This window comes from Gymnodraco acuticeps, unplaced genomic scaffold (genome assembly GCF_902827175.1).
Source record: "Gymnodraco acuticeps unplaced genomic scaffold, fGymAcu1.1, whole genome shotgun sequence".
NCBI lineage: Eukaryota > Metazoa > Chordata > Actinopteri > Perciformes > Bathydraconidae > Gymnodraco > Gymnodraco acuticeps.
The window spans coordinates 1,191,558-1,204,717 of record NW_022990501.1 but is presented as its reverse complement, the minus strand read 5'-3'; the positions used below and the strand labels follow the sequence as shown (position 1 = coordinate 1,204,717).

At 39.2% G+C, this 13,160-nt stretch overlaps 1 protein-coding gene across 2 annotated transcripts in view; it reads left to right on the top strand.

The window, feature by feature from the left end:
• The window catches only part of nlgn2b (neuroligin 2b), a 97,373-nt gene that overhangs the window by 29,115 nt on the left and 55,098 nt on the right, over positions 1-13,160 (top strand). For both annotated transcript variants that reach the window (XM_034226661.1, XM_034226660.1), the window contains exon 2: positions 7,457-8,201. In XM_034226661.1, the coding sequence (XP_034082552.1) occupies positions 7,685-8,201 (517 nt within the window). In that variant the 5' untranslated portion in view covers positions 7,457-7,684. The remainder of the gene's footprint in view (positions 1-7,456; positions 8,202-13,160) is intronic.

Below are 13,160 nucleotides of genomic sequence, written 5' to 3'. Positions count from 1 at the left end.
CAAAATTAAAAATGAGGCAAAGGAAACTCAGCAGAAATTCAGCACAGAGAACTGTCAATGCAAGGAAGCTGCATTGTCCATGGTCCTGAACTACAAATTATAAATTATAAATGTATTACTTTAAAAAAAGTAATATATTACACTACTTCGTTACTATCTACATAAAGTAACTCGTTACTTTACTCGTTACTTTACTCACCGAGCACGTACAAACTGCGCATGCGTGAGTGGCAATAACTTTTTTGGGTTAATTTTACCGACATAATGTAAATATCAAAAGATCGATTCTAAAACTATATACTGTGCAGCCCTTACATCTGGCTGCATTAGCTTCCTTATGTTATCACAGTCCTGTAAACTGTGACATGAATAGAACACTATTTCTAGGACTGCCGTCACTCCAGATGTGCGCTGATTTCATTCGGCTAGTTTGCTCTAGCTGTCATCAAGTGAAATTGTTGCATCAGTCGACTGAACAGTGTGTGATTTCACTTTGTTCGGCCTGTTCTGACTTGTTGGCTAGCTACCGTTAGCTAGCTAGCTGTCTGCAGATACCGGGCTGATGTCTTGTCAAGAAACAAAAACAGCAGCAGCAGTGGAAACGGCGTGCACTCTTTTTTTTACTCTATCTGTGCTCAAACTGATTATTAAAGTGGATGTCTGTGCTCTGTTTAGTTAAAGCTTCTGGCACTGACAGTCTGTGTTGGATCATTTCAAATATGCATAACCATGACACCCTTGCAGATGGTGCAGGTATTTGCAGATTCAGTCCTAGAAATATTTCAATAATGTTTTGTCTTGCTGCATTTTGTTTTGTTTAAATAACGTTTTATTTATGTGGCTTCATTCCCGCTCAGCCCTATCTAAACTCTTATGGCTTAGAGCAGTGCTTCTCAAAGTGTGGTCCGCGGACCACTGGTGGTCCGTGAGCGCCCCCTAGTGGTCCGTGAGTATATTGGTAACATTTCACATTTGAAATAAATAAATAAATTTAAGTTTTCCGCACTCTCACGGGAATATCTCCGCAATGGAACGAGCTTAAGTTTCACTTTCTATTGCATGATAAAGCCCAGGGCAACACCTTCGTCACACATGTTGCCACTTGTTTGTACAATTTTCAGGCGATTTATAATCTGTTCTAGAAAAATTATGTGTTTTGGGATATTTGTGGAGTTAGGTGGTCCGCGAGTGTTTTTTTATTGGTTAAGTGGTCCTTGGTATGAAAAAGTTTGAGAAACACTGGCTTAGAGCTTGAGAAAAGATATTTTTCAAAATGACTAATAGTAATTCCTTAATGCTTTTCCTGCAGCAAAACATAGGTGGAATATACACAGACACATACAGTATATGCCTATGTTTCCAGTGTTAAATATACTCCAAGCCCCCATTATGACCATAAATCCCCTATAAAGCTGCTTTTTAATAATATATCGGCTACATGAAGATGCAGCATTTTTGACGCTATTGAAGCCATCCCTGATTCTTTATCACCAGAACTTGAAAGAATAAACTACACACTAAATATATATTTTCCCAGAAGGTCCAACAGTGATCCTATTACAATAATCCGAATATGCTTTAGAGCTCGATTGACATAAAGTCTAACAAATCTCTGCCTATTACCCTCTGCAGCACTTCCCTTGTCTTCGGGGGCTTCAGTCTTCATTATGTTACGTGTCATAGAGTTAGAGACAAAAAAAAATTCAGAAGCTTAACGGTGTTCTCTAATTAAAAGGCACTTTATAAATCAGTTAGGCAGTTTGTGACCTAAATGTTACTAAATAGATTCATATTCTAAATGTAACCAATGGCTTTTATTTGACTTGACAAGTTGGGTGTAAAGCGAATGATTCACAAATGATCCTAATTGACAAGAATAGGCTGAAACTGCACTCAGTACAGAATTTTAAAATGCACTAATTTAATGACTACTGTATAACTGTCAAATTGTTTTCCTCTAACTAACTAACTTCCGGATAATTTATTCTGTAATAATGATGCACTTTCTAGGAGTGGCACTCTCTCATCTCCTTCTTTCATTTTACCTATAGACTGTATATTTAAATGCACATAGCCACTGTGATGACTTCCTACGGTCTTTGGACTATCATTTATACCCTCGAGTTTGGCATATTTCCTGTTGCTTTTTTTTTCCAAACCAGAGGTGAACATATTTTGACGAGAGTGCAGCTTGGAAGGATAGTTATGCCCAATCGCCCAGGAAGAGTGCTGGGCGTTGAAGATCAGATCCCTATCAGTCAGGTGATTCCATTGGTCCCAAAAATATGTGTTCCTATTGGCTTATATTGGGAATGAGACGTCTGTAAATCATCAGATATTTGTTTTATGAGGTAAACTGACTTCCCAGGGCGAACACTTAAATAGCCCTTATTTAAATAATTTGTTCCAAAAAGTTGGTAATGCGCTAAAAGCCGAATCCAGAGTTATTTTCTCTCTACATTAATTTGAGTGATCCGAGACCAGTCGTGAGGCAGCGGATTGGAGGTGGGGTTTAAGGCAAGTTAAAGTGTGCATGCACTATGGGCCAATGGATGTGAAAGACTGCCAGAAGATCCAGGGATGACCCCGGTATTACTTTTTCTCTGGAGTCAGGCCATCTTGCCTTTATGCGCCACCGAGTAACTCTCATAGAAATTGAACGGGGACCCGCATCAAACGCTGTTTCCAGTTCTCTTTATACATCCATATATGAACCGTTTGCATAACTAAACACTAAGGAACCAACTAAAGCTAGCCAGCTTGGTTAGCAAGGTGAATCCGTCATTCACGTCCACTGTTTTATTAAATGGGATGCTAAATGTGGCTCGGGGAAAAGAAGCCTAAAACAAAATGTACTTGCTTGAAGAAAATGCACAGGACAGTTTCCTGTAGTAGTACAACAGAATGCAGAACAAGGCCTGGAGGTAACGCTCAGGATCACCCGGTTCAGCCTGGCAGTCTGTACATTGGGGCAGACTCTGGGCACTTCAATGTATAGTGTAAAAGAGGATGAAGCCCTGTGGCTGAGCCTACATATGAAGCCTGACAAGAAAAATCTTGGCTCTACTTCTTCTTTTGGTCTCTCACTTATTCAACAAAACCTCTCAATCATTTGCCCGGTCCATTGAAGAATCAAGGTAGCAAAAAAGCCTTTTAACATATTTTTAACAGAAATCGAATTGACTCTTTAACACATTAGATGTACGATTGCAATCGGTACAGTAAAGTCATAACTTAATATGTTGTATACTATACCTTATTCCTTAAAGTAGCAAAGAAATCAATAAAGAAGCTCCTTTTCCTAACTTATGTTATCCATCTTCTTCTGGTGGTTTTCCCATTGAAGGCAGGGGTAGGATTATCATTTTTGCGTTCATTGTGTGTTAAAGGCTGTGTTTTAAGGGTTAGTAAAAATAAAATACAGATGTTGACTAGCAGAGGAGAGCAGCTTGACAGCTCATGTAATGCATCTCTTTCTCACACTCAAAGTGGAAACAAGGCAATATAAAATCCCAAGGCGGGCTTTTTCTCCAACACTGCAATTCTTTGAAAGTTTTCACAAACCACTCTGACCATTCAATTTTTAAACATACCCATAAAAGTGTCCCACTGGCAGAGACTTTACCTTCTCAAACAGCTTCAGCTGACAGGACTACCTATTATATAACAGCTTTAAACTGCCAGGTGATTTGTGTGTCAATTTACCCTTTTCTATCCGCGAAGATGCACACTCTGTTTCAGCTTACGGATGGTTGACATGAACAGATGTTAGGGATGTTCGGGCACTAACATTTGCGAGTCACATGTGAGAGGTTGAGAACAGACCAATGTGTGCTTCTGTACTCACATGCAACATTGAATGCCTCATCAGATTTTACGCTTGTGTGTACATTGTTGCTAGTGCATTTTTAAAGGCAAGCTTAATGGAGAACAGTCTTACAGAGACTTTACCCTCACCTATGCTATCTGACTCAGTAAAGACATACTACTGTGTGTATCCCTACACTACAGGGGGTCTTACCATGGGCTTCTGCTATGTTCTCTCCCATTAACCAACAAAATACAAGCAAAAATAGCTCTTTTAAAATCAAAAAGGATATGTATCTGTTGCAAATGTGAGCAATTAGCATAGACTGCAGCTCTGTTTAAGTTCACTCTATTTGAAACTAGAGGCTGCATGTATATTGTTTTTGATGTATGTGTAATTGTGTGTTCTACTGTACTTCATTCTGTGTCTTTGTTTTGCTCTTGAACATACCTTCATACAGTTCTCTCACTATTATGTGAATTTGTAGCTGGTCAATATCACTCTTGCAAATGTTTGTTAAATATAAAACAATTGTGTAAAACAGGGTCAATCAATTAATATAGAAAATATCTGCAGAATAATGAATAATACAAATATTAGTTTAAGCACTACACATTACCCCCCAACTTGTAGTATTAGTGGTGCTGGTTCGCACATCTTCTAACGGAGCCAGGCTAGCTGTTTACCTGTTTCCATTTATTATGCTAAGCTAACCTTTATTGTAGCTTAAAGAGGCCCTATTTTTGTTTTTTGGGGTCCATTTACCATCACTGTAGTGTGTTATATATGTTTTTGTGCATGTAAATGGTTTGCAAAGGCTAAAATGCCTCAGTTCTCTCCCTCACTCTCAAAATACCTTTTGAACATTAATGTAAACATGTCACAGTAAAGGCACTAAGCACTAATATGAACCTGTAAATTAGCATAATAGGGCCCCTTTCATTTCTAACCTTATCATCCAACTCTCAGCCAGAAAGCATTTCGCCCTAATTCCCAAGTGGAACTTTAAATGTACTTGGGCTTGGTAAATGAAGGTAAAGCAAAAAGTAACCCTCCTCCTCTTTTTCTTCCTCTTCTTCCAAATAAGTCAGAAGCATTTTTTAAACCATGCCATCTTACCCCCTCACAATGAGTCGGTAACTACAACGTGTAGCGACTCACATTATCCAAGATGGATTTTCAGCTCGACTATATACGCACGCTAACTTTCTTGATGAGAATTCAGGTTGTCCTTACACATGTTGCCCCCTCCTAAACATGTATGGACTCATCACAAGATGGACTCACTCGGACGGCTTTAATGAAGCGAATATTTTCCAGACAACTTGTTCCTGCTTTGTCCTCATGAAGCAAAGTAGCACTCACATCACTAACTTTGAACGTCCTGTAATGTTGCACGCCATCGTTCAGCTGTATTTTTGTATGTCATCCCTTGTGTCCGCTGGCTGGCAGTGTAGTGTGGATATTGCAGAGTTGAGGGTGGGGGGGACGAGGTGGCATTCAACCAACAGTGAGCATCACATAAAGCCTTTATCACACCTAAACGCCACCGTCTCCCAAAGCCAGAGTGAGATAAGCACTGCCCATTCATCTGTAATGTGGAAGCAAGAACCAACTGAAGTGAGTTGAGAGGGAAAGGCTAACTCTGGCAGAGTGGGGATGGTGGAAAAGGTTGCAGGGCAAATGAGGTTTGCCTTATTCATTTCTCAAAAGATGTGTTTGTGTATATTGTGTTTTCTGGGAATTCAAGTTCATTACAAGATGAGTGTTTTGCACTTGAAAGGACTGTGATTATCTGCAAGATGAAAAGTGAATCGGGGCTCACATTGCATCACGTTTCCCTTGGACTAAAAATGTAATTTCTGCAAACAGACCAAATATTCTTAAAAACTAAAACCTGTTTTCACGTGCTTATTGTAAGCTCATGATTTCAAGTAATAATTTCAAAGCCTACAACTTTGAGTTATTCCTAGTTGGACACATTCTAAAGTTCACTTCTTAGTTGGCGATAGATATTTCCAATATTTCAGGTAGCATGAAAGAAAACCGATTTTCATGTAAATGTCCAATCATTTTTAATAGTAAATATAGTAAATTCAAGCAATACATTCGTCAGTGTGTGCATTATTTGATATATGTAGTCTAGCAGGATGCATAGTGCAATACCGTCAAATACCCAAGTCAGACAGAACACTGTAGAATATATCCTTGTCCAAGATTTTCTTCAATTATATTTTAAGATGCCATTTTAATTGTGATTTATTGAAATGTAGCTAGTTTACAATACAAGCAAAGGGAACAAAGAAGTCATGTCCTTGAACGCATCTAGAGTTACCCTGGCTACCAAGGCCAGGGTGGAGAACATGAATAGCTCTTTCTTGCATCCAACTGTGTCACTGTCAGGTCAAATGACGGCGCTGGATGCAAGAACAACAGATGTTAAATCTGAAAACTCGGCTTTCTCCATCAATAAAGAAGGATTGTCATAATCGACTACATTTACCATAAACACTGCTTGGATATCCACATAAAAGGTGGTAATGTTCCCTTTAAGGAACATTTAAATGAAATCAATGAACTACTAATGACTTTATTGCCAAACCTACCATACTGCTGTTGGCATGTTCATGTTCAAACTTACAAATCTGAGTTCATCTGCACATTTGCACATATTTTTGGGAGGCGTTATAGAAGCCACTTCTTTAGATTTGAGGTAAACGGTTATTCGCATATTTAGCGAGGATTTGAAATTTGACAGAAGTTGATTTTGAGACACAGTTGTGGAATGCACTCGAGACACTGATCCTAGAAAGAGCCTTTAGGTAATTGAGAGTGACCCAATTGGCCAACAGCAAGCTACAACTATCAGGTAAAGTGGTGATAAAATGCAGCCTACAAAAACTGTGTGAAGATTGATAATAAAATCAGATGGCAGAAAGCACCATTTATGTATCGAGAACAAACAAGAACTGGATGTACATGACTCTCTTTGGTAGCTGTAGGTTAAGAATCAATGCTCAAGTTGCATAGCATAAAAACTGGTGCATTAACAGTGGCCACATATGAGTACTCTGGAAAGACACCAATGGGTAGTAAATGTAATTGTACTAATTTAAACACAGAAAATGCAATATAGTGGTATAAGTTCTGGTATACCTCCTTTTTTAAACATCATTTCCTCTACACTAGTGATTGTTTATCTTTTTTTGCTTCATTTTCTTGGTTCTGTGCACAAAGATTACTTAGTTGGCTTCTTTGTAGATGCGTCATGCATTTAAGGGTAATACCGCCATGATGTGTTACATTTTAGTCAAACAACTTTAGTCAGTACTTAGATTCTTACTAACACCAATGTTTTCAGGTCAAATCATTATCTTTAAGATGACTAAATCACATGACTTAACGCATATAATCACCATCTTGTGGTAGACAGAATAGCAAACTTTAGTCTCAGGGTAATATAAATGTACTTCATCTGCAGCCAAGTGTCATTATTCCCTCTTTCTTTGAGCTAACAGACACTTCATCTTGATTTAAATCATCTTAGCTATATTGTCCTCTTGTGCCTTTTAAAACACACTGAGGGGACTTAAAGAGCAGACCAATTCTCACACACACTGACTCAAACCTACTGTCTGTGTCTTCCAGGTGTAATTGGCTTCCTGACTGCAGCTCTGGACCCATCAGGAGTTCCAAAGAGGAAGGCGGAGGAGACCACAGAGTCTACCTGAGAATGATACCTGTCCCCGCGCCTCACCATGTCACCCTAGGAAAACCGTTGACCTGTCCCCTTCCACATATCCTATTTTTGCCTTTATTTCCCATCACCCACTGATTTTGTGATCCCTTTCTACACCCAACTTAACTCCTATTGATATGACTAAAAGAGCCTTTATTTTGGACATGTTGTTTTTTCCTCTCAATGCTGCCAGCCACCAAGGCTATGGTGGGAAGCGTCACTTTAGTTCTCAGCGGGTCGCCAATCACTGCCTGCTGTGGCTCTTGGGACTGGTGCTTCACCTCACCCTTTCCTCATGTCAACGGGTTGACCTGAAATACCCCATAGTGTCCACAGGCTATGGAAAGATCCGTGGTATCAGGAAGGAGCTCAACAATGAGATATTGGGCCCTGTGGAACAGTTCTTAGGTGTGCCATACGCCACCGCACCCGTCGGTGAGCGCCGCTTTCAGCCTCCTGAAGCTCCAGGCTCATGGCAAGAGATTCGCAATGCCACCCAATTTGCACCAGTCTGTCCCCAGAATGTCCACGGGGTTTTACCTGAGATCATGCTACCAGTGTGGTTCACAGACAACCTGGATGCTGCAGCGACCTACGTTCAGAACCAGAGTGAGGATTGCCTTTACCTCAACATCTATGTACCCACTGAAGATGGTGAGTTGTTTTTTTTGACAAATATTTGTATTGGCATTTATTTTTCCCAGCAGGAGAGATTTCATAAATGTATACTCCCTCAAAAAAGAAAAAAAAACATAAATAAAAAGGTTGAGAAATACACATTTTTGTAGTATAATATAGTAGTGTATATAATAACTTAAAACATATAAATTAAAACATTAACACATTTTAAAAATTTTAAATGGACAAGGTTGCCTTTATTTTTATTTCAAAAAAAGAATTTCCCCTATATTTGATAGAAGGTATCAGGCTTTTCTTTAAGTTTGATTTTACTGTCCCGAAATTGACACCAGATGGACACACGATTATGGAATTGTGAATTTCACACGAAGATGTCCCCGAACTTGGTCAACAGCCAAGCAACAGCCGAAGCAAGTACGATGCCTACAGAAGGCCACATGATGGCACCCGAACCACACACTCCGTCATGTTGTTTCCATAGCAACAACAACTTCCTGTCAACAGCGTAAACTTGCCTTCAAAATAAAATCATCTAAATAAAACAGGAAGTTAACCTAAATTACATTTAAGACATACAACTGCAACGAAAGTAACAAAAACAATGTAATATCCTGTTCAGTTTCACAGAACACAAATTGTACTATAATACGATGGCTACACGACGGCATTGCGAGGGCTTCACGTAGTCGTGTTGCCTTCCTAAGACAATCGGACAGCTTCTTGTTTCCTTTGTATTGTCTTCGTGAGGCGAAAAATGCCCGATGGCACCGATGATCACACGAAGATGACACGATTTGACAAGATGCCCTCACGATGGCCTTACGAAGGGCAAAATGGACACACACATTTAACACGAAAATGAACCATTGCACGGTCTTTCGGCAATTTTTTGGCATGCCAAAGATTTTGCCACCGCTCACGAAGTTGCTGCCGGAGCCTGAGAAACTCCACCGGCGGTCATACGATGGCTTAAGATGCCCTCACGAATGGCCCGATGTTGTCACGATCAGAGCCAAATTTGAACATTTCCTTTATCGTGTGTCCATCTGGTGTCAATTTCGGGACAGTGTGACGCAGGCTTAAGGCCATACAATTAGAGATTTTTTTTCACCAGTGATTGATTGAGAGTTGCTCTGGGTTTTTCCAAAAGACGGATATTGTTTAGCTTGAAGAGAAAAAACAAAACGACATCATTTTTGGTGTTATTAAGTCTTGGAATCACAGGAAAAACGAAGAATAGGCTACAGAGTTTTGGGAATTTTTGTAATTTTGCTAAAACTATTTTTAGAACATGGAAGATGGTAAGTTCGACTAAACTCCCATGCTAGTTATAGAAGGATATACTGTAAAGTCAGTCTTGGAGTTACAAACTGTGCATTTGAATGGGGCAGAACAAGAAGAGAGTAGGCCTGAAACCATTGGTTTGAGTGTAAGAACACCTTGTACTTCTCTAACTGTATTCTAATTTCATATTTCTGTCAGCGTTCCAGGACTCACAGGAATAGTGCCATTCTGATCAGTTAACCAGGATTATATCCAGTGAAAGGAGAGCTCAGGATATTACCAGATCTGATAATGTCCTGTTCTGTAATAATGTCAGTCTTAATTAGTATTGGTTTCTCCATTACTATTGATCTAATAGTTTCCTAGATGTATATAATTACGGCATGGTAACATTTATAATCTTTCTTGTGCTAATACTCTTCTGTGCAATTAGATACACTTTACATTTATTTTCTCATATTTAATTAATCTTAGCATTTTATGAATATATTTTAAAAACTAGCTGCTTTTTGGGACAATTAGCCACACTGTGACATGCTAGGTTTTAGCTTGATTGACATTAACTTGCTTAAATCATGTATGAACATAACATCTAAAATACTAGCTGCGGTGGCTCGCTAAGTTGTTTTGTTCTCAAGTGAGTCCATATTTAATTATATTATCTAATTTAATTTAAGTCAGTGTTATCTAGAAAGCCCCTAGACTAGGGTAAATACTTAGCATTACAAAAGCTAACATAAAGTTCACACTAATACTTTTTAGAAGGTTAGTACTGTAATTTGAATGTTGCCTAGTTTCATATCAACATTTTTTAACAGAATTTTCCCTCAAATGTTTTTTTCAATCCATACACCATTTGTGACATGAGAAAAAAAAAAGAAAAAACATATCAAACCAACAAGCGTACAGCCAAAAGCAGCCTATATGCAGTAAACATGCTAGCAGGTTAGCTCATTAACTCCATACTAGCTTGGCATCCATTGTCGGTCATGTGACCTTCACCTTGCCAGCCATTGGTGTCAGTTTGAGAGTATATTAAAAAGGCATTGAGTAAAGAACAACAAGTAAGCTGGAATAACCACCATATTTTAATCATTACTGTACAGAAAGACTAACATTCACTTTAATAATACTGTAAAAGACCATTTTGGAAGAGGCTTTATTACCCTCCCTTTAGGTTTGTATTGCTTGGAAGCTGCACTGTGGATTCTGTGGTCAAGCTTTAAGTATTGTTGTAGCAGCTAGTTCAGGAGAAAATATATCAATTACAATATGATGCTAAAGAAAACCTTGTTTGTTCTACCTCCTGGGGCAAAATTAGCCAAAATCCCTGTAATGCAAAACCTCCACCTCTTCATGGGCTACCTCGGTGTTCTTCTTGTATTAATGATCCAGTGAAGTGTGGTTCAGAAAGCAGATTGGCAGGTTAAAGAACACAGGATCAAAGTGTATGTCTTGCTGCAAAGCGTATGTATCACAGCAGCAACGGCTCAGGATAAAATGTAAAAATATCTATCATTAATGGGCTCACCTGAGAGTTGCGTGAGAGAACGCAAGAGAACACATGTTCATGCATTACTGCTCGTAGGAAGTCTAACTCTATGGTTAGTCCAGTGATGCCCAGCATTGTTGTATTCTTACGCTAAAGCTGTAACCTACTTAGATTGAGTAAATGTTGCAGATTTTTATTTTGTTGATGAATACTCTATGGACCAACAAAAAGATGGAATCAGATACATTTCTAGTAGAGAATATCAAGTATTACAGCAGCATAAAGGGAGACCAGAGCAGAGACAAATAAACTAGGAAAAAGGACTTTATATAAAGTTATTTTAACTACTCTCAACGGTGGAAAGTGTTAAAACATGGGTATATTTAGTGCCCTGCGATCACAGTGTGTATGTTGTACAATATGTCACATACTCACCGAGAGGCTGGTGTAAAGTCTCCTGTGCTATTCCCAGGGGACAAGGTGTGCAAATGAGTGAGACTGATTTAACATGTAGCCCTGTCTGCTTGTCAGAATCTGTCACTTATTGTCAGGGGTCACTGCTTACACAAGGCTGATGCTGTCCCCAAGGATATGTTTTGCCCTGTGTGTGAGAGAGAAATGGAGACTGAAGGAGACTTAAGTGCCCCTGAAATTCAAACACACCACATATTGAACGTCACAGGCGCCAAAATAGTTTACAAATAGTCAGAAGTACCAGCTTTAAAGCCCCTATGTTGTATTGGAATTTTGAGGTAACATCTAGTTGTCATCGCTTTTCTGATACTACTACATAAGAAAAGTGAACTTGTGTTTTGCCAATACATTTATTTGAATGTGAAGCTTCAGCAGTAGGAATTGTTCAGCTTGCATAAACTTGTTTTTTTCGGAATATCATCATAGACTCCAAGTTGGTATGGTGCAAAAATATGAATATATCAATACAATTATCAATCACTTTTGTGTTACGTCATTTGGTGATAAATAGTGACTTAACAGCTAGTACTGAATTTATATGAAAAATCTTCAATATTAATACTTTAAACCACTTGCTGGACATGCAACTGGTAATTTCCTTAAATATCTTGATTCTTGAAGTATCCGCACAGAACTCGTCCTGAAAATATGCCACAAAGTCTCCTACCTGTCTTTATGTTAGCAAGTTGCCCTCAGCCCAGCATCAATGTTTCTCTAGGGATAGCAATGTCAAGACACAAATCTCCTAACTGTTGGATGGATTGCAATCCAAATGTGTATTGACACTCATGGTCCCAAGAGGATTAACCACTTGAGTTTATATATAGCGTTAACAGCATATTGACTTTTCTTTGCAAAGATATCCCAATCAGTCCGTTGTACTTTGCTTTCAGTGCTAAGAAGCAATGCTAAGAGCCGTTGTCTTCCTAACTTGGCCATAGAAAGTGATGGTAAAAATGTTTAAAGGCAGGATGTCTGTTTTTGGCAGCAAGCAGTTGTATTGCTACTTATGCCGGATGTAGGTGGGTCGAAGTGAATTGGCAGCACAAAATCATACTGGATCCAAATGTTTTGGTGCCCAATCTGGCCTTGATTTTGATCCATTTAATCTTCAAAGGTCATTTAGTATCATCTTCCCATTCTTCCATAAATCATGCTTCAGAACTAGGAATATAATGGAGTATGTGGTCTACGTTTCTGTTTGGACCAACAAAATAATAATACACAAATCTCTTTTCTCTCTGCATCTGCTCTCTCCTCCCTGAAATCCTCTCTGCCTCTTCCCCACTCCGGTCTCCTCCATCTTTATGCAGATGGCGGTAGAAGGGGTCACTGTTCTGAATGCAAATAAGCTTTGTGCCCTTCCCCACCAGGACACTATGTAGCATGCTACTCCTTCCAATCAAATTCTCCTTGGAATAATGTAAATGTCACAAATGTTCTTGCGGTTTGAACTGTGAGTGTTAGGCTCTTCCCTTTATCCCCCCTCTTGCTCCCTACCTTCCTTTTAAAGAGTTTGATCCTAACTGTGTGGACAAGCTGCTATGCAAGAGCACTGTCTCACTGCATTCCTGTTTCTTCAGGACAGTCCTCAGCCGAAGATCTTTCATTTGTATTGCCGCTAGAGCAGCCATTTACCGCGCTCTTTATTAAAAACCATATTTCAGGAGGCAGGACAGTGGAGGCAGAGATGGAGCTGGAGGCTGGGGGCACAGTCGAAGAGT